The sequence below is a fragment of the Phocoena phocoena genome, chromosome 11, assembly GCF_963924675.1.
Source record: "Phocoena phocoena chromosome 11, mPhoPho1.1, whole genome shotgun sequence".
In the NCBI taxonomy this organism is placed as follows: Eukaryota; Metazoa; Chordata; class Mammalia; order Artiodactyla; family Phocoenidae; genus Phocoena; species Phocoena phocoena.
Window position 1 is genome coordinate 101,414,258 of NC_089229.1, and position 22,085 is coordinate 101,436,342.

General features: G+C 54.1%; 1 protein-coding gene across 1 annotated transcript; it reads right to left on the bottom strand.

Annotated features, from left to right (window-relative positions):
• Nucleotides 1–892: 892 nt before the first annotated feature.
• ADA2 (adenosine deaminase 2) lies at nt 893–21,119 on the bottom strand. The gene is made up of 9 exons (XM_065887840.1): nt 20,819–21,119; nt 18,874–19,099; nt 17,546–17,756; nt 5,585–5,712; nt 4,164–4,254; nt 2,810–2,918; nt 1,883–2,040; nt 1,192–1,394; nt 893–992 (listed from the first exon to the last, which is right to left on the bottom strand). The coding sequence occupies exons 1-9, from the start codon at nt 21,024–21,026 to the stop codon at nt 893–895; spliced, it is 1,434 nt and encodes a 477-aa protein (XP_065743912.1). The 5' UTR covers nt 21,027–21,119.
• Between the last annotated feature and the right edge of the window lie 966 nt (nt 21,120–22,085).

The following is a 22,085-nucleotide window of genomic DNA, read 5'->3' on the forward strand; positions in this document are numbered from 1 at the left end:
GTGGAGCACCGTCTCGAGGCACACAGGCTTCAGTGGTTGTGGCTCACGGGCTTAGTTGCTCCGCGGCATGTGGAATCTCCCCGGACCAGGGCTCGAACCCGTGTCCCCTGCATTGGCAGGCGGATTCTTAGCCACTGCGCCACCAGGGAAGCCCCTAATTTAACTTTAAACAGTCATTGCTCCGGGAGAACGAGCTGGAAAGGGCAAAGAGAAGAGAGAGAGCAGCTAGGGACTGTTGCGAGTCAGGCCAGAGTGCATACAGCGGCTGCAGGGCAGGCAGCAGCGGTGTGGGGAGGGTGGGTGAACAGGGGCAGCGGGAACTCCTCTGACGACCTCTGCGCCGCGTTGACGGACATGCCAGTCACTGAGACGCCTGGGAGGGAAGCGTTGCTCGGAGCCGGTCTCCGAGGTTCCTGTGGGCCATCGAGTGTACTGATTGGGAATCACCCACAGGTTTGGGAATCATCAACAAGTACGCGGTTTCTAAAGGGAAGGAGTGGACGAGACCACCCAGGAGAAGAGTGTGGAGTGAAGAGAGGAAAGGGGAGGGAGGCAGCCGAGACAAAAGCGCAGGGTTGAGCTGAGGGACGCCCGCCCGAGATCAGCCAAGAGGAGCTCGGGGACGGGGGCCGCCGGGAGCTGCGGCTGGAGGGAAGCAGGAACCCGGAGGCGTTGTGTCACCGAGGCCGAGGGAGGACATTCCACGAGGTGTGTGGGGTCCACTGATGAGGGCTCTGAGAGGTTGGGCGAGGTGGAGGCTGAGGGTGGCCTTCGCAGGTCGGTTCTGGTAAAGAGACGGAGGTGACTTCCCTGGGTTCCGGACCGGCGGAGAGAAGGTGAGGCCGCGGCGGAGGGAAGCAGAGGCAGCGGGTGACAGACGGCCGCCGTCTCCTCACTTGGGGCCCCTTGCCAGCTGGGCCACAAACTTCCACCACCTCTCCTCCCAGGTTGCCATGGCAAACTGCTTCTCCGGCTCCGACAGGGCGCTGTACCTGTGGGGGAGGGGCGCCCGGGTCAGCCCGGGGAGGGGCGGGAGGGGACCTCGGATGCTGGCAGGGCACCATGTCCCCAGCCCGAGGGCAGTCACAGGATAAGAGACGATGCGGAGAAGCGCACGGAAACCTTCGGGCCTCAGCCCAAACCTCGGAGCGGTCAACACAGGCGGTGACCGAAGAGAACACGTACACTCACCTGATGGAGTTCATGGCCAGCTGTTTGAGTGTCCTCAGGTCGGCCGTCATCCCCCCGATGCCCATGAAGGCCTCGTAGAAATCATAGGACAAGCCTTTGGCTCCAAAAGTAGCGGGGTCATCAGAGCTGATGACCATGGGGTACCCGGTGGCCATCAGCACAGCTGCAGGGTGGTTTCTTAGGTCAGACACCAGCTTCAGAACCTGCCCAGTCAGAAACAAGAACCGTCTCGAGGAAGGTGAGGCCGTGAGTATAATCGGGCCTTGCCATCCCCGTCACTGTTCCGAGCATTGGGACTCTGGGTGATCCTGACGCAGGAAGAGCCGGTCCTCCCACGATTCCTCGTTTTCTCCACAAACATCTGGTCTCTCTTGGTCCTGCTGGCAGCAGCTGTCCTAAGCACAAAGGCCCAAGCAGCTGCCCGGCAGTGGGACCCCACACTACCCGCTGCGTGTCCGTCCTGGGCCCCTTTAGCTTTGTCCATAGCTTCACCCGTAATCCCGCCCCACTGGGGACCCTCATTACTATGAATGGTTTAGGCAAAGTCCATTCCTACATAACTTCACAAACGGGAGTGAGAAGTGGAGGGACAGAGAAAACAAGGGAGTTAACGGAGAGATTACGCAGGAGAAAGGTTGGCCGTGGCTGGGGGAGGAGAGTGCCCTCCACTGGCCCCAGGGAGCCTGCGTACCTGGTTGGAGATGGGACAGACTTCGATGGGGATGTCCTTCTTCCAAGCCTCAGCCCAGACGGCAGGGTGTTTGCTCAAAGCAAACCCATGGCCAATCCTGGTCGAGTTCAGTATCAGGGCATCCAGAACGTTTCTGTCTGCAGAAGTACCCTGCCAGTCTAGGAGTAAAGGGGGTGGGTCTTCAGTAGGATGGATGGGACCCACAGACCATCTGCAGGTGAAAGGCCCAGACTCCCCAGGCAGGAAAAGGAAGAGAAATGAACATTAACACAAAAGCGCACATGCGTACACCTTTTCCTTATGACGATGCTGAAGAGAGGTACGGCCTGCCTATAGGTACGTATGTATGTACGTACGTATGTAACAGTTGAGGAAGCTGAAACCCACGCAGGCTTTATAAACTGAAGCAAGGTCCTCAGGTAGGAAGCAGCAAAACTGGGGTTCAAGCCTTGGTCCACCTGACCCACCGTCCAGATTCTTTCTTTCCATTTTACGTTTGTTTCCAGAGCTGTTTCCTGGGAATTTTATGTGTAGGGTCTCTACAGCAATGTGCTGCAGACTCGGTCACTCTAATGATTTGTACGAACTTTAATTTCTATCTGTAACAGAGCTCTTGGGACAGCCCGTGGCAGGATGGCAGCGGCCGGCAGGAACCAGCCACCCCGAGGCGCCCTCCTGGCGCCCTCCTGGCAGGACGGGCTGAGAGCTATGAATAACGTATGTGAAGGGCAGCTGCCCTGGTATCACTGTCCCTCCTTCTCCGGGTGTTGCTGTCAGGACAGATGTGATAATGTACGTGAAAGGGACAGGTGCCGCGAGACGCCTTGGGGCTGTCAGTCCACTTCCCGGTGTCCCGTCCGTGCCCTTGGAGATGGCCAGGGCCCCTGCCCATCACCCCCTCTGTCCCCGACGGGGTCATAGGCTCACCTGTCTCTCCGGCGTGGAAGAAGTAAGGCAGCTTAATGCCCCGCGAGGCTGGAATCATCAAAACCTCCTTGTAGTCATACAGGGAGTGGCCCGTGTCCTCTCGCCCCACCTGCAGGACAGAGTGGGGGGCCTTGCTGGTGTGCCCTGCAGCCCTGTACCTGCCAGCACTGCTCGGGCCTCAGGCACACAGCCTTTTGAGAGGGACCAGTAGCAGGACTGGGAAAGAAAAAGAGAGCGCGTTGCCCCGAAAGAACTCCCCCCCTTAGTCAGAGGCTGTACCTCGACCCTCCCAGCCTTTGCGTGGTGTCCTGCACACGGCCTTCCCAGCCCTGCGCTCCAGCCTGAGCTCCTTGTTGGGGGAGAAAGAGACTCAGAGAGACACAGAGACAGAGACAGAGAGGGCGGGAGAGCCTGAGCCCCAGACCAGGGTCGGGAGGATTCTGGCCTTTGACCCCTGGGCTCCCCGGGCCTGGCAGCTCCCAGCAGAGTCCCTCAGCTGTAATTAACCCCACAGCAATTGCACCAAAGTCGGCTCTTCAAAGGGAGCCCCACCCCCAGGGGCAGGAGTGAGAGAGCCTTGGGAGAGAAAGCGGGGAGGGGCGCTGACACTCTCGTGATAACACAAGCTGGGTGCTGAGCGCAGCAGGACGGAGCGCAGACCCCAGCCGACCCTTTGAACAACACCAGCCCGGCTTCCCTCGAGGACTGGTGCACCTGAGTCCTGTAGGGACCGGTCGGGAGGCGCTGCAGAGGGGAAAAGGGGTTGGAGAGGCCGGATCCCTTGAGCAGCCCCCAAGGACCCCAGGAGGACACCCTGGTCCAAAGAAAACAACTCCTTGAGATCCGCTCCCGGGGCCCTGGCGGGTCTGAAAGTAAGGGCTTCAGCACAGTCTCGAGTGAAATGCGCAGATTCTGGGAGAGGGGGTCGGGTGCCTTTAGCCAGTTAGATTAATCTAGCTTCTTAGTGAGATTAAGGAGTTGTCACCTGGAAGTGTGGCCTGGCTGTTATTTGGGGCAGGGGGGTGAGGGGGCTTTGGAAACAGCTGGGGTGAAGGGGGCAGGGCCGCTTTTGGATCCTGGACGGTACGCTCAGGCCCAGCCCCATGTCTCCTTCCAGACACCCCAGCCCTGGGCTGCAGCTTGAAGAGCGATGTGTCGTGGACATTGAGGCCAGAGCAGGGCAGAGGCCGGGGAGCGGGGGGCAGCCCCTCATCCTGGCCCTTCCTTGCTCTGGAGCTTCCCTTTCTAGCCTTTTTCTGAACTTTTCTGCTCTCCCTTCCCCACCCCCCCAGGCCCCGAGGGAGGGTGCCGGCCACCCAGCTCTTCCCAGAGGGCTTTGGGCTGGGCCCATTACCAGGTCAAACCCCGCCACCATCCCGGGGAACTTGGCTCGAAGTTCCATGGCTGTCTGGATGGATTTCGTGATGGTGGACGCATCTTTGGACCTGTGGGAGAGATGGAGAGAAGCACGGGCGCAGGCTCCTCGGGGCCAGTGGGTGTAGTGAGCGCCCCTCACGGCCAGTCTGGCCTCGTCCAGGGCACCCAGCTGCCCTGCCCACACGACCCCGCCCCATCCAGGCTGTTGTGCCCCCCAGGTGCCACATCACGGAGAAATTCTGCCCAAATCCATCCTTTCAAGGACTCCGGCAGGGCCCACAGAGAGCGCAGGCTCTGGAAAGCCAGTGGGGACGGGGACCCACGGGGTCAAAACAAGTAGTGCAGTTTTCTTGGTCTGCATTTGACTGAAGCAAAGCGGCCATGCCCGAAACTTGCCCCGCATCCCTGAGAGGATGGTCCTGGATGTGCCCAGCCCACTGCTCCCTGGGCACCTGTGAAACACCACAGGCCACCCAGTCCCTGCCAGGGCAGCTGGGCCTGGGCCCTGGTTCCGTCAGCAAGGCCCGGGCACTGCAGAAACCACACGACCAAAGTGTCTCTTCTCCCCTGCACGTCTCTCCCTTCCAGCCCAGGGCAGGGAAAAGGCGGGAGCGACACCACAGAAGCACAAAGAGAAAAGGCGCACGTCCATGATGGGGCCGAGGCATCGGCCCACTTGTTCCATCCCCGGCTCTGTGAGCCCCACACCTGCCCGTCCCTCCTCTGCATCGGGAGCAGCTGCCTCCGTCCCAAGCGCCAAGGGGACACCGTGCGGCCGCACTCCTGACACCGGCCCCCGGGAGCCTCCACCGTCCATCACTGCCAGCTCCACCCTGGCCCACCAGTTCTGGCGGCCCCAAGTCTCACCAGGACGGGAGGGGGCTCCAGGGAGGTCTGACTGCCCTTCCACCTCCCCCGGCGGAGGGCTGAGCAGGCGGGGTCTGCCCTCCCCAAACCCTCCGGCTGGACACGGCTCCAACTGTCCAGACTGGCTGCTTTCTGACAGAAGGGAGACCCTTCCTCGGGAAAATCCGAATTCCGCTGGAGGCTTCCTTCTCTTGCTTGGGGCAAGGGTGAGTCTTTCCTTGCAGCTCCCAGAGGTCTCCACACAGACGTGGCTGCCGTGAGGCAGAACCCGGCCGCAGATTGAAGCAAAAAACATTCAGGCAAAAACACTAAACCCGTAACTGATGACCCAGGCCAGTGTGGGTCACAGCCTGGAATGATCTGGAAAGTTGCCACAGTTCTTCATTCCAGCCTGGTTGGGATTTCAGAGTGGATTCTGCACGCCCGCTACGGCACATGGAGTCCCCTGGGGTCTGTGGCCCCAGCCTCCAAGCCCCTCCCCCCCGCCGCACCCCCGTCTCCTCCTTCAGCTTCAGCCGTGCTCGCTCTCACCTGTGATCCGAATAAATGAGTTTGAGTCCAATAAACCCAGGATGCTCTTTTGCAAAATTACGAGCCACTTCTTCGTACAACCTCACCGACCACTCTGGGCTGTAGACCGTCCCGTTCAGTTCATACACCTGCGAGGGAAGCATGGTCCCGACCAGATGTCAGAGGTGAGCAGAGCAGGTCTCCAGTCCCAACTGCCAACAGTCAAAACTAGGTTGGACTCTGTGATGTCCTTGTTCAGTGCCTGTGACAGCCTCTGGGGTTGATCAGAAGTCCCAGCCCCGAATGGGATAATACTCTTTGGTGCCACGAGGCTGGGATGTCTGCCTCTTGTTCAGGGCTGGGTCCTGGCACCTAGAACAGTGCCTGGCACGCGGTCGGTGCTCAGTAAGCGTTTGTGCAACGAATGAGGAACAGGCCAGCTGACGACAGGACACAAGCCATAAAGGGTGTTCCAAGGACCCACTTCATCTCCCCACTCTCCCACCCCAAGGCAGGGGACCCCTGAGGTGGCCAAGCCACTAGGGACACCAAGAGCGAAATGGTCACGGGCAGAGTGGGAAGAGCCAGGGGTGCACAGTAGGTGAGACAAGAGAAAACATGCAGTGGGGAAGAGCAGGCTTTTTGCTTGTCCATCTCTGGGGGTCCTGAGGGGTATCAGATGTGCTGCCCCCAAAGATCCCACTTTTACATAAGGATTATTTTGAGCTAAAGGCAATTAAGAAGCACAGAAGCAGACAGAGCTCTGTGCCCTCCTTTCTGCCTCAGAGCAGGACATACATTTCTGTCTGTGAGCCCTTCCAGCTCCCATTCTGGGAAAACAGCCCTTATCACTGCAGACAGAAACTGGGCTCCTTCAGCCCAGTTCAACTGGGCTCCAAGCTGGATCTGAACAGACAAATCTGACTAAAATAACCCGTCTTCTGTTAGTTCCCCCATACACTTACCTCCCCACAATTTACTGCACCTGGAAGCCCAAACCTCTTTTCCTTTGTCTTATTGCTTTTCCACAATTTCTCACCATTTGTTGAAGTACTGTAGCATATAAGAACCTGGTCTACCCACTTCTTTGGGTCTTCACTTCTGTTCTGTGAAGGTCTCCATGCACGTAAAAATTAAACGTTGACATCAAATAAAATTTCTATGCCTTTTCTCCTGTTAATGTGGCTTTTGTCAGTTTATTTTATTTTTTAAATAAATTTATTTATTTATTTTTGGCCGCGTTGGGTCTTCGTTGCTGCGCACCGGCTTTCTTTAGTTGCAGCGAGCGGGGGCTACTCTTCGTTGTGGTGCGCGGGCTTCTCATTGTGGTGGTTTCTCTTGTTGTGGAGCACGGGCTCTAGGCACGCGGGCTTCACTAGTTGTGGCACACGGGCCCAGTAGTTGTGGCTCACGGGCTCTAGAGCACAGGCTCGGTAGTTGTGGTGCACAGGCTTAGTTGCTCTGTGGTATGTGTGATCTTCCTGGACCAGGGCTCGAACCCATGTCCTCTGCATTGGCAGGCGGATTCTTAACCACTGCGTCACGAGGGAAGCCCTGCTTTTGTCAGTTTAATTTGCACATCCCAAGAACAGAACGTAAGAAGGTAAAGGAAACTTACTTTCTTCCTTTCCTACTTACAAAGTTTTGTGGGGTTTTTTTTGGCTGCGTTGGGTCTTCGTTGCTGCGCGCGAGCTTTCTCTAGTTGTGGCGAGCGAGGGCTACTCTTCGTTGTGGTGCGTGGGCTTCTCATTGCGGTGGCTTCTCTTGTTGCCAAGCACGGGCTCTAGGTGCGTGGGCTTCAGTAGTTGTGGCACGCAGGCTCAGTAGCTGTGGTTCGCAGGCTCTAGAGGGCAGGCTCAGTAGTTGTGGTGCAGGGGCTTAGTTGCGCCATGGCATGTGGGATCTTCCCGGACCAGGGCTTGAACCCATGTCCCCTGCATTGGCAGGTGGATTCTTAACCACTGCACCACCAGGGAAGTCCCCAAAGGATTTTTTAAAAGAATGCTTTTCCTGTTACTGATCAAGGCATTCTGCTAGAATCTTCAAATCTTTGATGCTGTACTCCAGCAGTTCTCAAAGGATAGTCAAGGAGCCGCTGAGGGTCCCCTAGACTTTTGCGAAGTCTACAAATTCAAAACTGTCTTCATAAAAATGTTGAGATGTTTTCTTTTTCACTCTAATTCTCTAAGTGTACAGAATTTTCCAGAAGCTGCATCACATATGGCAATATTGCTCTGACACAAAATAAATGGTGTAATTGTGTAGGCTTGTGCTTTGAAAATTTCTCAGTTTTAGTTTCTAATACTGTTTATATTATACAGGATATAGTAGATGTAATCCACATAAACAAAAGCCCTTTAGGATCCTCAAAGATTTTGTGAGTAAAAGTTTGAGAACCATTGTATTAACTCAACCCAAAATTACTAGCTGATGTCATCTTGGCATTACCCACCTGATATGCAGAAGGGAAGGACGGAATTCTGCCCCGTGCCTTGACTGCTCCGTCATTACAAGTCACCTGTCCAGACACCCCAGCTGGGTCGGAGATCCCTAAAAACGGGGTCCATGTCACTTGACCTTCCCACCTCCTCTCCTAGGACCAGAGGAGGAGCTCCAGAAACGAGCTTTAACCTAAGAAGAGTGCTGTCTACTTGCACCTTTTTCTTTCTTTTTTTTTTTAGTTCCCTGACCCAGGATCGAAAATGCACCCCCTGTAGTGGAAATGCGACTGGACCACCAGGGAAATCCCTACTTCCAGCTTTAAAAATACTAAGACAGGGCTTACTGTACGGCACAGGGAGCTATACTCAATATACCCTGTAATATATACCCTGTGAGCAGAGGCTACTCTTAGTTGTGGTGTGCGGGCTTCTCATTGCAGTGGCTTCTCTTGTTGCAGAGCACAGTCTCTAGGTGCGTGGGCTTCAGTAGTTGTGGCACTCGGGCTCAGTAGTTGTGGCTCACAGGCTTAGCTGCTCCACAGCATATGGGATCTTCCCAGACCAGGGCTCGAACCTGTGTCCCCTGCACAGGCAGGCGGATTCTTAACCACTGCGCCACCAGGGAAGTCCCTATTTTTAGTTTTTAAAAGAACCCCCATATTGTTCTCCATAACAACACAGCACTCCCACAACTGGGCATATACCCTGAGAAAACCACAATTCGAAAAGATACATGCACACCAGTGTTCACTGCAGCTCTATTTACAATAGCCAGGTCATGGAAGCAACCTAAATGCCCATCGACAGATGAATGGATAAAGAAGATGTGGTACATATATACAATGGAATATTACTCAGCCATGAAAAGGAACAAGATTGGGTCATTTGTAGAGACATGGATGGACCTAGAGTCTGTCATACAGAGCGAAGTTAAGTCAGAAGGAGAAAAACTAATATCGTATATTAACACATATATGTGGAATCTAGAAAAATGGTACAGATGAACCTATCTGCAGGGCGGGAATAGAAACGGAGACGTAGAGAATGGACATGTGAACAAAGTGGGGGAAGGGGTGTGGGATGAACTGGGAGATTAGGTTTGACATAAATACACCACCACCTGTAAAAAAGATAGCTAGTGGGAACCTGCTGTATAGCACAGGGAGCTCAGTTTATTGCTCTGTGGGGACCTAGATGGGTGGGATGGGGGGTGCGGGAGGGAGGTCCAAGGGGGAGGGGATATGTGTATACCTATAGCTGATTCACTCCATTATACAGCAGAAAGTAACACAACGTTGTAAAGCCACTCTACCCTAATAAAATTTTTAAAAAAGAAATGATAACTAGTAATACCGTGTTGTTATCAGCAACCTATGGCCAGATGCAGAAAAACAACTCAGATTTGCAGTTGTCCTGTAGGAAGATGAGTTACCATCTGAGAATCTGACAACCTGTAAGTACAAGAAGCCGTCTGTCATTCGTCTACGGCTCAGGGGTACAGAAGTGGCTATGTCTCTGTAATAAGCCCCCTTGGATTAAAACACACTGGACTCAATTTAGATGATCTCAAATCCTGCAGTTTACTTGAGGCAGTGTATATTCGTGGGGAAGTTATTCAAACTACATACTACTTTCCTCAACTAGTACAAAATTACAAATTCCCGTTGTCCATGATATTATGGAATTAAAGAATTTGAAGCTGAAGGAACAGAAAGGAAATGTGGGGGCAGCGTTGCTTAAGGTCACACAATTAGCTTGTGTCAGACCAGAAACTAGGACTCAGAAGCTCTAGTTCCGAATGCAACCAGCTTCCACTTCTAGAGCTGGGTTCACTTAAAAAGCATGAACTGAGCTTCTGCTACGTGCCAGGCATATGCCGAGAGCTTTCCATCAATCTCATTTAATCCTAAAAATTGCACTGTTAGGTAGGTCTTATTTTACAGATGAGGATATTGAGGCTCCCTGGCTGGAGTGGGGGGCTGGGGGGTCGGCGGCATCGCGGTGGAGGGGCGCTGTCTCAAAGTCTCCAACCACCTAGTGAGGAGAAAATGCCTGGATCCCACCCCGGATTAATTAAATTCTGGGGGTAGAACCTGGTTTTTTAAACTCGCCCAGGTGATTCTCATGTAATAATGTACCTCTAGGCTGGAGATCTACCGTTTTCGTCGATTTCACAGCCTTGTTTAGAGCGCGATCACAGCGCAACGTAGTAGGAAAGCGCGGCCATCGGGGTTCCGCAGAGCAACACCAATGACGTGAAACACGGGTCACTAGAGCAAAAAGCCAGGTGGAGTTTCTAATGAAGGATTCTGCTAAGAACCCAGGACAAAACCCTGGGAGTGGGTAGGGGGAGCAGTGGGACCGCTGGTTACACAGTGACAGCATCCAGGAAGCCGTCCGCGAACGACCATCCTGAGCTCCCTCGCCCCCGACGTGTCCCCCCCGCCCCCCGAGACCGCCCACGGGTAAATGCCCGCTGGGCTAGCTCCTGTGCATAATCCCCTGGGAGCTCCTCTCGGAAGGCTGGCCCGACCCAGTCTGAGTCTCCGATTCCGGCCGAGGGGGCGGGGATGGGGCCCAGGAGCTCAGACCCGCCTAGCAACTGTTGCTACGGGTGAGTGGCCTTTGTGATGGAGCATTAGTGACACAATAGGAGGCTGGGCAGTGGCCTAGTCCATCAACAGCATCCCAGGCCCTGAATTAGCCCCACAGGCAAGGAGGGGGAGGCAGGGGGCCCAGAAAAGAATTCCAGTTAATGTGTTGATGGCTCCCCTACTCTGGCTAAGGGGGCGTTAGGCAAAGACTCCGGACTGCAAGGGCCCTTTGTTCCAGGGTCAGACCAGAGCAAACAGCAAATCCCATCCCCCTCAGTCTTCACCCCAGCCCACATCCCAGCCGCCCTCCACCTTCAGGGAGCCCTGGCTGGGTGCTGGAGGAGGTGGGGAGAGAGGCTAGCTGGGCAGGTCCCCAGGGCAGAGCCAAGTGTCCCCAAGGGGCGTGGGGAGGGGGGGAGGGGGGAGGGGGGTTGGAAGCAAGGCCCAATTCCTTGCAGCTTCCCCAAATACCTCCCCAGGGGCTCAGACCCTCGCTTGGCACCTCTCTCCCTCCTCTCCCCTTCCCCCTAAGGAGCCCAAGGCCCCTCCCCAAGGGGAGGCCTCCCTCCCACTCCCCACTCTGTGAAAGCTGCCAGGATGTGCCCACAGGCAGCGACACCCCCAGGCCGGAAGCCCATCGGGGAGCTCCTTTTGAGATGCGTGTAGCCCCACAGGGTTTCTCAAAGCCCAGCACCCCGGCCCCTGGCCCGTCCCTACTTACTGCCCACATGCCTGGGTCAGGCTCTTTGACCCTTCTGAGCCTCAGTTTCCACATCTGCAAAGTGCAAGTGGTGAGGCTCAAAGGAGACCATGCAGATAAAGTGCTTTCAAAAGGTCTTGAAGTGTGGCCTGGGTCAGGTCATCTGCGTGGGAACCAAGGGGCGCGGGGGACTGGGGCGTTTGGCTAGTTAACTCGGCAGCTTCCTAGCCCAACCCAAGACCCAAGGTTTGGGACCCTGGGAGGTCAGGGTCCAAAGAGCACCTCCAACTTAGTCCCATGTACACCTACCACCCCTAAGCGTGCTTATCACCCCTGGAGCCTCTGGAGGACTCTGCCGGGTCTGAAATGACTCACAGTCATTTCCCTCTCTGGGAAACCAGGGCTGACATACACACGGGGATTCAAGGAGAGGAAGCCGGTCCCGAGAAGGTGGGGGGGTGAGGTGGAGGCAGGGCTTAAACCAGACTCCAGAGGAGGAGGGCTTGGGGGCGGGGCCCAGGCTGGGCGAAGGAAGGGATTTCAGGCCAAACAGGGGACTAATGGCTCTGGGGGATGCACTGGCCTCCGCCCTGCACGGGCGCGTCCAGGGCCGGCTCATCTCTTTCCAAAATTCTTCTCTTAGTAGAAGGGGGACTGGACCCTCTCTTTTCTTTTGAAAGGATCGTTTGTACCCAGGACTTACTGACTCTGCTCACAAGGCTGAGGAAGACTCTCCTGGGGGCCGAGGTCAGGCCCACTCCCACTTCCCAAGAATCAGAAATAGGTCTGCAGGTCTGTGCTCAGCGTGAAACCGGCAAACAATCACCAGATCCTGGTGGAGATGCACACCCTCACCTGGGCCGACCTCAAGGAGGTGTGAACATATCCCAGGAAAAGGGGGTCATCCAGGATACACAGGAGAGTAGAGACCTGGAAGTGGGGGAAAGGGGGCGCTGACTCAGGACGGGAAGGACGGGTTCTCAGGGCTAGAGCAGCCTCCACGACAGGGTCCCCGAACCCTTCAAGTCAAACTAGGGCAATAGAGTCAGTTTAGGGATCCCACCCAGGATTTAAAAATTAGCCTCCGAATGCAAAAATATCAGATAGTTTGGCCTCAGGAGAAGTTAAGGTTTGCCTTCACCCCAAGGCAATAGAAATAAAAACAAAAATAAACAAATGGGACCTAATCAAACTTAATAAGCTTTTGCACAACCAAGGAAACCATAAAAAAACCAAAAAGACAACCTACGGAATAGGAGAAAATATTTGCAAACGATGCAACTGACAAAGGCTTCATCTCCAAAGTATACAAACAGCTCATACAGTTCAACAACAAAAAAACAAACAACCCAATCGAGAAATGGGCAGAAGATTTTAATAGACATTTCTCCAAAGAAGACATACAGATGGCCAGTAGGCACATGAAGAGATGCTCAACGTCACTAATTATTAGAGAAATGCAAATCAAAACTACCGTGAGGTACCACCTCACACCAGTCAGAATGGTAATATTAAAAAGTCTACAGGGCTTCCCTGGTGGCGCAGTGGTTGAGAGTCCGCCTGTCAATGCAGGGGACACGGGTTTGTGTCCCGGTCCGGGAAGATCCCACATGCCGCTGAGCGGCTGGGCCCGTGAGCCATGGCCGCTGAGCCTGTGCATCCGGAGCCTGTGCTCCACAACGGGAGAGGCCACAGCGGTGAGAGGCCCGCGTACCACAAAAAAAAAAAAAAAAGTCTACAAATAACAAATGCTGGAGAGGGTGTGGAGAAAAGGGGACCTCCTCCACTGTTGGTGGGAATGTATGTTGGTGCAGCCACTATGGAGGTTCCTCAGAAAACTAAAAATAGAGCTACCATATGATCCAGCAATCCCACTCCTGGGCATATACCCGGACAAAACTATAATTCAAAAAGATGCATGCACCCCTACGGTCATAGCAGCACTATTCACAATAGCCAAGACATGGAAATCACCTGAATGTCCATCAGCAGACGACTGGATAAAGACGTGATGCATATGTACAGGGGAATATGAGTCATAAAAAGAACGAAATCACGCCATTTGCAGCAACATGGATGCAACTAGAGATTATCATACTTAGTGAGGAAGTCAGAAAGAGGAAGACAAATACCATATGATATCACTTATATGTGGAATCTAAAATATGGCACAAATGAACTTATCTATGAAACAGAAACAGACTCACAGACGTAGAGAACAGACTTGTGGTTGCCATGGTGGGGTGGGGCAGAGGGATGGACGAGGAGTTTGGGGTTGGGCTGGGAGATGCAAACTATTACATTTAGAATGGATAGACAACAAGGTCCTACTGTATAGCACAGGGAACTATATCCAGTCTCCTGGGATAAACCATAATGGAAAAGAGTATTAAAAAAAGAATGTACATAAGTATACTACCATGTGTAAAATAGATAGCTAAAGGGGACTTGCTTAGCATAGGGAGCTCAGCTTGGTGCTCTGTGATGGCCTAGTCGGGTGGGGTGGTAGTGGGGAGGTCCAAGAGGGAGGGGATGCGTGTATGTGTATGGCTGATGTACTTCACTGTGCGGCAGAAACTAACACAACATTGCAAAGCAGTTATACTCAAAAAAAAAAAAAAAGAATGTCTGTATATGTAAAAGAGTCACTTTGCTGTACAGCAGAGATTGGCACAGCATTGTAAATCAATTATATTTCAATTTAAAAAATTTGTCTCCAAGAGAGAATTTACTGATGGGAAAGCATACGTGACTGGTCTGATTGATAATTTTCTCTGAAAACTGCATTCTGACTTTCTTGTGTATACATCTGTCTCATGACTTTGGTCAATGTGTGTCAGTCCTGGAGCCCTTTTGCTTCTGGGTGTACAAACAGTAAAATTTCTGAGCCAATAAAGACCATGGAATACGGTAACAAAACCAAAATAGTGCCACCCTTGAAGTCAGTTCAAATTACTGAGTGTGGCAAGGCCTTGGCACACTCAATAATTTGGATGAATGGACAGACCAGTTTGGATACTGTCGGGGAAGCGCTCTCAGCTGGACATCACATCTCTTCCCATCAAACACTCCTCAAACATTCCAAGCTTTATAAACCTCGTCTACCCTCACACCACAACTCGGCTCCACGAGCGGTTTTGTTGCCACAGCTCCTGGGGCTCCCGCTTCGAGGGGTCAGGGGAAGTTCCCTCCACCCTCCTTTGTCAAAGGCCTTGGGTCCCCAGTGCGGAGTCCACCCAAGGGACCCAGGCCCTCCTGTCAATCTTTAACTTGGTTAATCAGCCTGACTGTTGCCCTCGGGATTGCAGGTCGGCTTATTAGGTGTCAGCTTTGCGTCCTGGCCTTTAAACTTCTCCAAACTGGGGGAAAGAGAGAGGACTTGTTTGGGGCCCTTTCATGTTGGGGGGTGCTGGCAGGGGGTCCCTTTGGCCCACCCAGCCTTAGGTAGTGCTGTTATCAAAACCTTTGTTTTAATCCCATCAATGTCCATTGTATTCATCCCATTTGTTTTTTTTTTTGTGGAGCACAGGCTCCAGACACGCAGGCCCAGCGGCCATGGCTCACGGGCCCAGCCGCTCCGCGGCATGTGGGATCCTCCCGGACCGGGGCATGAACCCATGTCCCCTGCATCGGCAGGCGGACTCTCAACCACTGCGCCACCAGGGAAGCCCTTCATCCCATTTCTTAATAACCATCTACAGATTCCCACACTGCTGGGACCAGTCCTGTGACTCTCCCCTTAATAACCCTTTACAAATGTCTACCTTGTTGGAAAGAGTCCCGACTTCACCCTTCTTCTCACTCCCTTGTTAATTAATGGACCGTTTTTATTAGCATCTGTAAGACCCATGAGGCGAAGCTAGGACACTGAATTCCATACGGCTTCCCAAACCATTTTGTTTGAGTTAAGGTAACCTTTTGGTCTTAACATTGGTACCAATAAAACAGGTGTTTACAAGGAGAGGTCTCTAAAAAATTTACCAATTTAGAAGTTTTTCCAGTTCAAAGTATCCATCCTCTGGCCATTGACAGTAAGATCGTAATACCAACTCACACCATAAGGCTTTCCGTGGCTTAACCATGAACAAAAGAGGTGTCCCAGGAGAGTGCAAAGGACACAGCCTCACAAGCTCCAGATGGTCGCCCCCAAGGATGGTCTAAGGAAGCAAAGGCGGCCGTGAAGGTTGAGATGACAGAGGCCCCTTGTGGACAGAGACCCCTTGTGACAAACCCCCGGGAGCCGGCACAGTTGGACAAGGACGCTGGTTGCAAGCCCAGGTGTGGCCTGTGCTTCCGACCAGAGGTGACAGCTAGGAATCCCAGTCTATCCGACTGGCCACCAAATGCCCTGGTGCCTGCGCCTTCCAGACAGCAGGACCAGCCAAGTTTTCTCACTGGTGCTGAGGCCAAACTCTCAAGACATAGAACAAGAAAAAAGTAAAACCAATCAGACCAATGGTTTTCCTCCTTGTGACACAAAAGACAGAAACAGAAAAACAGCGACCATCTCTGGGAGGAAAAGGATTCACAAGCCCAGAGCTGTCTTCCAAATTCACTGACCCAGAGGCCCTAACGAGAACTAGCTCCACAAATCTTTTCTCCTGCTAATCTGATTTTAGAAAAGAGAAAAAGGACTCTTTCCACTCCTGTTTCCAAAAGCCCCTGCAGGCGGAGATCCAGCAAACTGACAGGATAAAGATTCTCACCTTCTGCCAGGATCTCTGAGATGCAGGAGCCTGGGGCCAGGGGTGTCCAGCCAGTAAAGTTGAATCCAGCTGCCTAGGCCAGCTGGCCAACTGTCGGGGTGTAGGGGGAGACATTTCCATCTACCCTTCGAGGTTCTGGCTGGTCTGAGAATTAAACTGACATGAGACAGATTAACAGGAGAAAATCTAGCAAAAGTTTAATAACAGCTCTACGTGGGAGAGACCCAGGAAGACTGAGCCGCTCACCCAAATGGCTGAAGCCCTCACCTTAAATACCATCTTCAGCTCAAGACAAAAGAGGATGTTGGGGGTAGGGGTTTGGGACTTCAAAGGGGAGGAAGGCAATTCACAGGGTGATAAAAAGCAAGTGTTTGGTAAACACATGTTTGCTGGGCCAGCAGGGACAGTGGGACAAGAGTGGACTCTGGTGTCCAGGCCCTGGGGGGTCCCCCGACCACACCCGGTCGTATTCTCTGCAGAGACTCTGGTGCGGCTGTATGCTGAGAACAGGCCATTTAGGTGCTTTTAGTCACTTAGGGGGAAGGTCAAAGGCTCTTCTTGAGTCTTTTGGGCCTTGATTGTTTCAGCTCGAAATAATCCACATGCCAAAGTGACACTTTTGGGGGCGAGTGTGTTCCCTTACAACTCAATGCACACACTCTTGTGAGCCCCCTAAAGGTACTGGAAGAACCTTCCAGTACCTCAGCTACTCCCTCAACCCCCAATCCCCACCTCCCCGCAAAAGTCCTCAGGAAAGTCCTCTTCCATACCCACCAGAAGGGTCCTCCCTCGCAGCTTGACCCGTCCGGGCTCCTTGTGGGACGCCTCCCCAGCCTGGAGCCCCAGCCACCCCGCTGCCTCCCCCAGCTCAGGTCTGCAAAGCTGAGGTCGGTCCGTCTCAGGTACCTGAGACCCCATCACCCTTTGCTTCTGGCCAACATGCAAGGTCCTATGAGCGATCTGTTAATATTTTGACACTTTGGGATACTTTTGGACTCTTCTCAAGCTTTTCCTTTTTTTTCTCTTTGACCTTTCTTCCTCAAAGTCAAATCAAATGTCTCCGTTGCCCATAGAAGACCCCGTGCTCCACAGAGAGGGCCCCCAGGAACTCACCAGACCTCACTCTACCTGCAACTAGACCCATTTACCAGACGAAAGGCTCAGCGGGCCTTGCACCAAGGGCACCATCCTGTGGGACTCACAGTAGCGCATTTGGATAGGAAAGGAGACGGTCAAGGATGGTCTGGGCACGAGGCACTGCCCAGAGTCCAGGGCAGGTGCCCAGGCATCAGCACGCCCCGTGCATCTCGGGGGAGCTGGGCCAGGGGGATCACGAGGGAAGGGAGGTGACGGGCAGTGAGGGGCACATGCCCAGTTTTGCAGGGCCCTCCCAGGGCTTCTTGCTCACATGGCCCCCGGAAAGGCACCAGGCCCCTTGGGGGTGAAGCCGGCCCTCGGTCCTATGCAGCACCGGGGGGGGGAGCCCGTGAAGCCCTACAGGGTGAGAGCAGAGAGTCCAGCCTGAGCAGAGACGGACTCACCGGGTACAGCATGGCTCTGAGCTCCAGGTACAGCACATTGTCCTGGTAGAACTCCTCCAGGCCCTGGGAGATGTAGTCTCGGAATACCGGGGCGTAGCTCACGAGGCCCGAGATCGCGAAGAAGATGGTCTCGAACTTGGCCCAGACCGCGTCTTGGTTTGCATAAGTCGCCTGGGGGCTCTCGGTCACCAGAGTGAAATTCCTCAGCAGGCTGTCAGGATACAAAGGGTAGGCAGGGGCTTGCGGCAGGCCGTCAACCCCGGCCTGTAGGACTCCTGCCCGGGCTCCCTGATGGAGGCCCCCCCCCGGGACCTCCAAGTGCTCCCCAGGAGACACCTGGCAGGGTGCTCCCACCAGCCAGGCTCTGCTGTCCCCCTTGGCCTCTTAGCCAGGCTGACCCCACTGAACGGACATCTCAGACCAAGCTGTCCTTGGAGGGTGCTATGCACTGAATCGTGTCCCCAAAATTCAGACGCTGAAACCCTAATTCTTAATGTGAGATGAGGACTTTCAGAAGGTCATTAAGGTTGAATGAGGTCGTAAGGGTGGAGCCCTGACCCAGTAGGGCTGGTGTCCGAGACCCCAGGGGTGCACGCACAGTGAGAAGGCGGCCATCTGGCAGCCCAGGAGAGAGGCCTTGGAGAAACCTGCCCACATCTTGATCTTGGACTTCCAGCTTCCAGAACTGTGAGAAAATACATTGGTATTCTTTAAGCCACCCCGTCTGCGGTATTCCATTGTGGCAGCCCCAGCAAACTCAAGCCCAAGGTCCGATGGAAATAGTTGTGGACTTGGCAGTACAGGACCCAGGTTACTTCCCTGATTAGCCGTTTACCAGCTGTGTGGCCTTGGGCAGCCTCCTTAAAATGCAGGCTGGGCTGCATTTTCTTACTTATCAAGGAAATACCTCAAGAAAGCCCTCTGTAGATCGTTCTACGATTAGAATAGTTATTATAATATTTGTATACAAGTCTGTTAGGAAGCTGGCCATCGTGTTTTCAGGCTGTTTCATCCATCCTGGGCCCTCTTGGCTCCAGGAGCTGGGAATCCCCTTGTCTCCGGCCTTCCTGAGGGTCCAGACAAATCCCGTTCAGCGCGGCAGCAGTGTCACTGGTCAAATCGGGTTTTAAACGTACCAGGAACTCGCTGCGGGAGCGGAAGGTGTTGAATGCCTTGGTGAAGCAAAGGATCCCATAAAGTTAAGAGAAAAAGCCTCCTGACTTCTTTAACGCCAGGTGTTTCTAGAAGGGTCTGTCCCACGGGGACAGCGCACACGCCAAGCCCACCTGCGCAGGTGCGAGACGGGTTCTTCCTGAACCACCACCCACCTGTGGTCAAACTCGGTGATGTTCGGCAGCCCCTTTCGAAACTTCTCCAGCAAAACCCACGCGGGACATTCTGTTGTGTTCAGGGTGGGGGGAGTCGAGCGAGCAAATCTGAACTGCGGGGTCCCCCTCGGGGTGAGGCAGAAATAGCAGTGGGGCCTGTAGGTGACGTTTCTCACCAGCCAGTCCACGCTGACGATGCTGAAGTCGTGGACGTGTAAGGCAGCCCCTGCAGGGAGAGGGGCGGGTGGGGTGAGGCGAGGGCAGGGGGGGGCCGGACCCCGGGGCTCGGGGCCGAGAGCCCAGCAGAGGTGGATGAGAGGGGCGCAGCTTTCTATGGGGCCACGTTCCTGGGGACACGGGGCCCTTTCCGTCTGTGGCGGCCTTGTCCCGGGGTGGCCCGGCCTCCTGGCTCCTTGACCCCGTCCCTCACCAGCAGGAGCCCTGGGTGGTCTCATCCAAGAGGCCGCAGGCGGGTTTGCAATCAGAAGACTGGCCTCCATCTATTGGCTTCCAGCTCCCATGGGGAGCCTGACCCCCAGATGAGTCCTCCGGGCCCACGCCAGCCTGTTCGCCCAGGGTCCCTGAGTCCCCCATCCTGTTCCGCGTCACCCCACACGCGGCCTGCCCACCTCCTGCTTCCCGCCGAGCCCTGCAGCTTCTGGCCTCCTTCAGACCTTACACCGACTCGAGGCTCAGGGTTCACCCCCTCTGCCCTCCGGCTGCGTCTGAGCACCTGGCCTGGACACTGGCCCCTTGGCCGGTGTCCCGCTGTGCGAGCTCTGGCGTGTCCCCTCTCTAAACAGGGAGGCTGCTTTACCAACCTCACAGTTTTTACATTTTTTAATCTCTGTGATACTAAAAAAAAAGTATAGAAAGCTTGCAGCTGCAAGCTACGTGCTCAGGACCACGATTGTTCCACTGTTCACGGCGACGCATCTATACAGCAGCGTCACCTGCAGATGGGCACTTGCCATCTACCTCTACGAGGATTAAATCACGAGCCGCTGCAGCTGCTGACCTTCGACACCCCTGAAAGGAGCTCAGGGTGGAGATCAGGAACGAGGCCCTCTGTGCTCTGGGAAAAACTAACTCCTCTTATTTACAAAAACACTAAGATCCTTCACGGGGACGTCTGCTCTTGGTGACTAGCAGAAACCGCCTGCAAAAAACATGTGCTTCGGGCTCCCCTGGTGGCGCAGTGGTTGAGAGTCTGCCTGCTGACGCGGGGGACGCGGGTTCGTGCCCCGGTCTGGGAAGATCCCACATGCCGCGGAGCGGCTGGGCCCATGAGCCATGGCCGCTGAGCCTGTGCTCCGCAACGGGAGAGGACACAACAGTGAGAGGCCCGCGCACCGCAAAAAAAAAACAAAAAACAAAAACAACATGTGCTTCATTGCACGTCCTCCCCCTTCACCAGAATCGTGTAGGTACCGACCTCCCCCCTACCTCTCTGGAGCAGTTTCTCAGAGCTATCCGAAATGCTGTCTCCCGGGCTATAGTCCTCATTTTGCCCCAAATAAAACTGAACTCCCAGCTCTCACGTTGTGCATTTTTTTTCCAGTGGACAGTAGCCATGAAGTACTAGAAATGTGTTGTTTATCCGGGACGCATCCTCTTCGTAACTTAGCCCCCGGAAAGGCTAGAAGAACGTATGCAGGGAGGGATAGGGTTCTTACAGGAGACAACGTCCAGCCCTGCCAGGGATGCCCGGTGATGTCCAAGCCCCCTCCCTGCCATCTGTCTGAGGCCGAGTCCCCTCGGAGCCAGGGTTTTGGTTTCAGGGTGGACGGCAGCCACGTGGAACCCCCGCCCCGAGTCCACCAGCAAGGACTAGGACTCAGGGCCCCAGTGGAGTCTGGGCTCCACTCAAAACAAGAACCACCGGCTCTAATTTAGTCCCTCCGATGTCCCCAGGACCCCAGAACCGTCCCCTCTAGACCCCTACCTTTTGGCATCTTCTTCAGAATGTTGAACACTGCACTTTTCTCAATGAGGCTCTTGGCTTGGAAGAAGTGCATGCTGGCTGGGATGCTCCCCGCCCTCAGGGCCTCCTGCATCTCAGCCTCCTTGAGGGCCCCGAGCCTCTGGTTGGCCAGCTCCTCCTCCTGCTCCAGCACCAGCTGCCCCCCGATACGCATCATCTTTTCTCTCATCAACAGCCGGTTTCGCGCTTCGTCTCCGGATGTGGCCGAGCAGAAAGAAGACGTGGCCACGGCCAGCAGCAGGGTGGGCAGGGCTGGCCGCCCTGACACGGACATTGGGAAGCCTGGAGGAGGAAATCGCTCTGCTGGAGCCTTGGGAAGGGGGGAGGCTGAAGATTTTAGTGTTGAAGCTGGATTGCCCTCCTCCCATCCTACACTCAGATGACCAGGAGGCAGCGTGTACATGACACTTCTCCTTCTCTGAGATCCCAGAGAAGAGACCTCTGGGTACAGACAAGGGGGGGTTCCCCACATAAAAGTTCATCACGAGGCCTCCCAGGCCAGGGCTTGTCCCCCGCGAGCCCTGCTGACATGCACAGGAAAACACTGAAATCGGATTTTTAGTGTTTCATTTTTAAATACAACCGGAGAGCAGAGGATCACGAGGCTTATGAAGAACGGCTCCAGCATAACAAAGGAACTTAAAAAATAACACAGAGAAGGAACTAGCACAGGAAACGAAAGAAAGCCCAGAAGAACCATAGTTAATATCTTTACAGAGATGAGAAAAGTTATGTGTCCCCAAAACAGGAACAGGGCGGTGTAAAAAACAAAACGAGCTTTCAGAAATTAAAAACATGAATGCTGAAATTTAAAACATTGACGAGCAATATTAAAAGATGGAACTGAAGGGAAGCTTTTAGAAAGTAGGACAAAAATAGGAGAGAAGAATATTGGTTCGGGAAATCCAACACCCAAATAACAGACATTTCAGAAGGAAAAAGAAAAAATAGATGGGAGAAAAAAAGGAAATAAATACTATAAGAAATTGTCCCAGAACTGAAGACCTGCCCCCCGACTGGGTTGGCAAGACACCCAGCAGGCACCCAGCACAGTCACTCAACAGCGACGTGTATTCCTGACATTTCAGAATATTAGCATCAGAGATTCCAGGAGCTTCCAGAGAGCAGCTGACCCAGGTCTCCAGTGAGCGGGGATTTGAGGGAAGAAGGAAGGAACTGCCCCGGTTGGGTCTGTGGGCAGACCCTGACCTGGGCTGACGACTGGAAC

Coding starts and splice junctions, on each gene's coding strand:
- ADA2 (XM_065887840.1), bottom strand. CDS start 21,026: ATGAGAGAAAAGATGATGCGTATCGGGGGGCAGCTGGTGCTGGAGCAG. Junction 5,713..17,545: donor TCAGAGCCATGCTGTACCCG/GTGAGTCCGTCT, acceptor CTTCCCTCGCAG/GTGTATGAACTGAACGGGAC. Junction 2,919..4,163: donor TGGTGGCGGGGTTTGACCTG/GTAATGGGCCCA, acceptor TCTGTCCTGCAG/GTGGGGCGAGAGGACACGGG.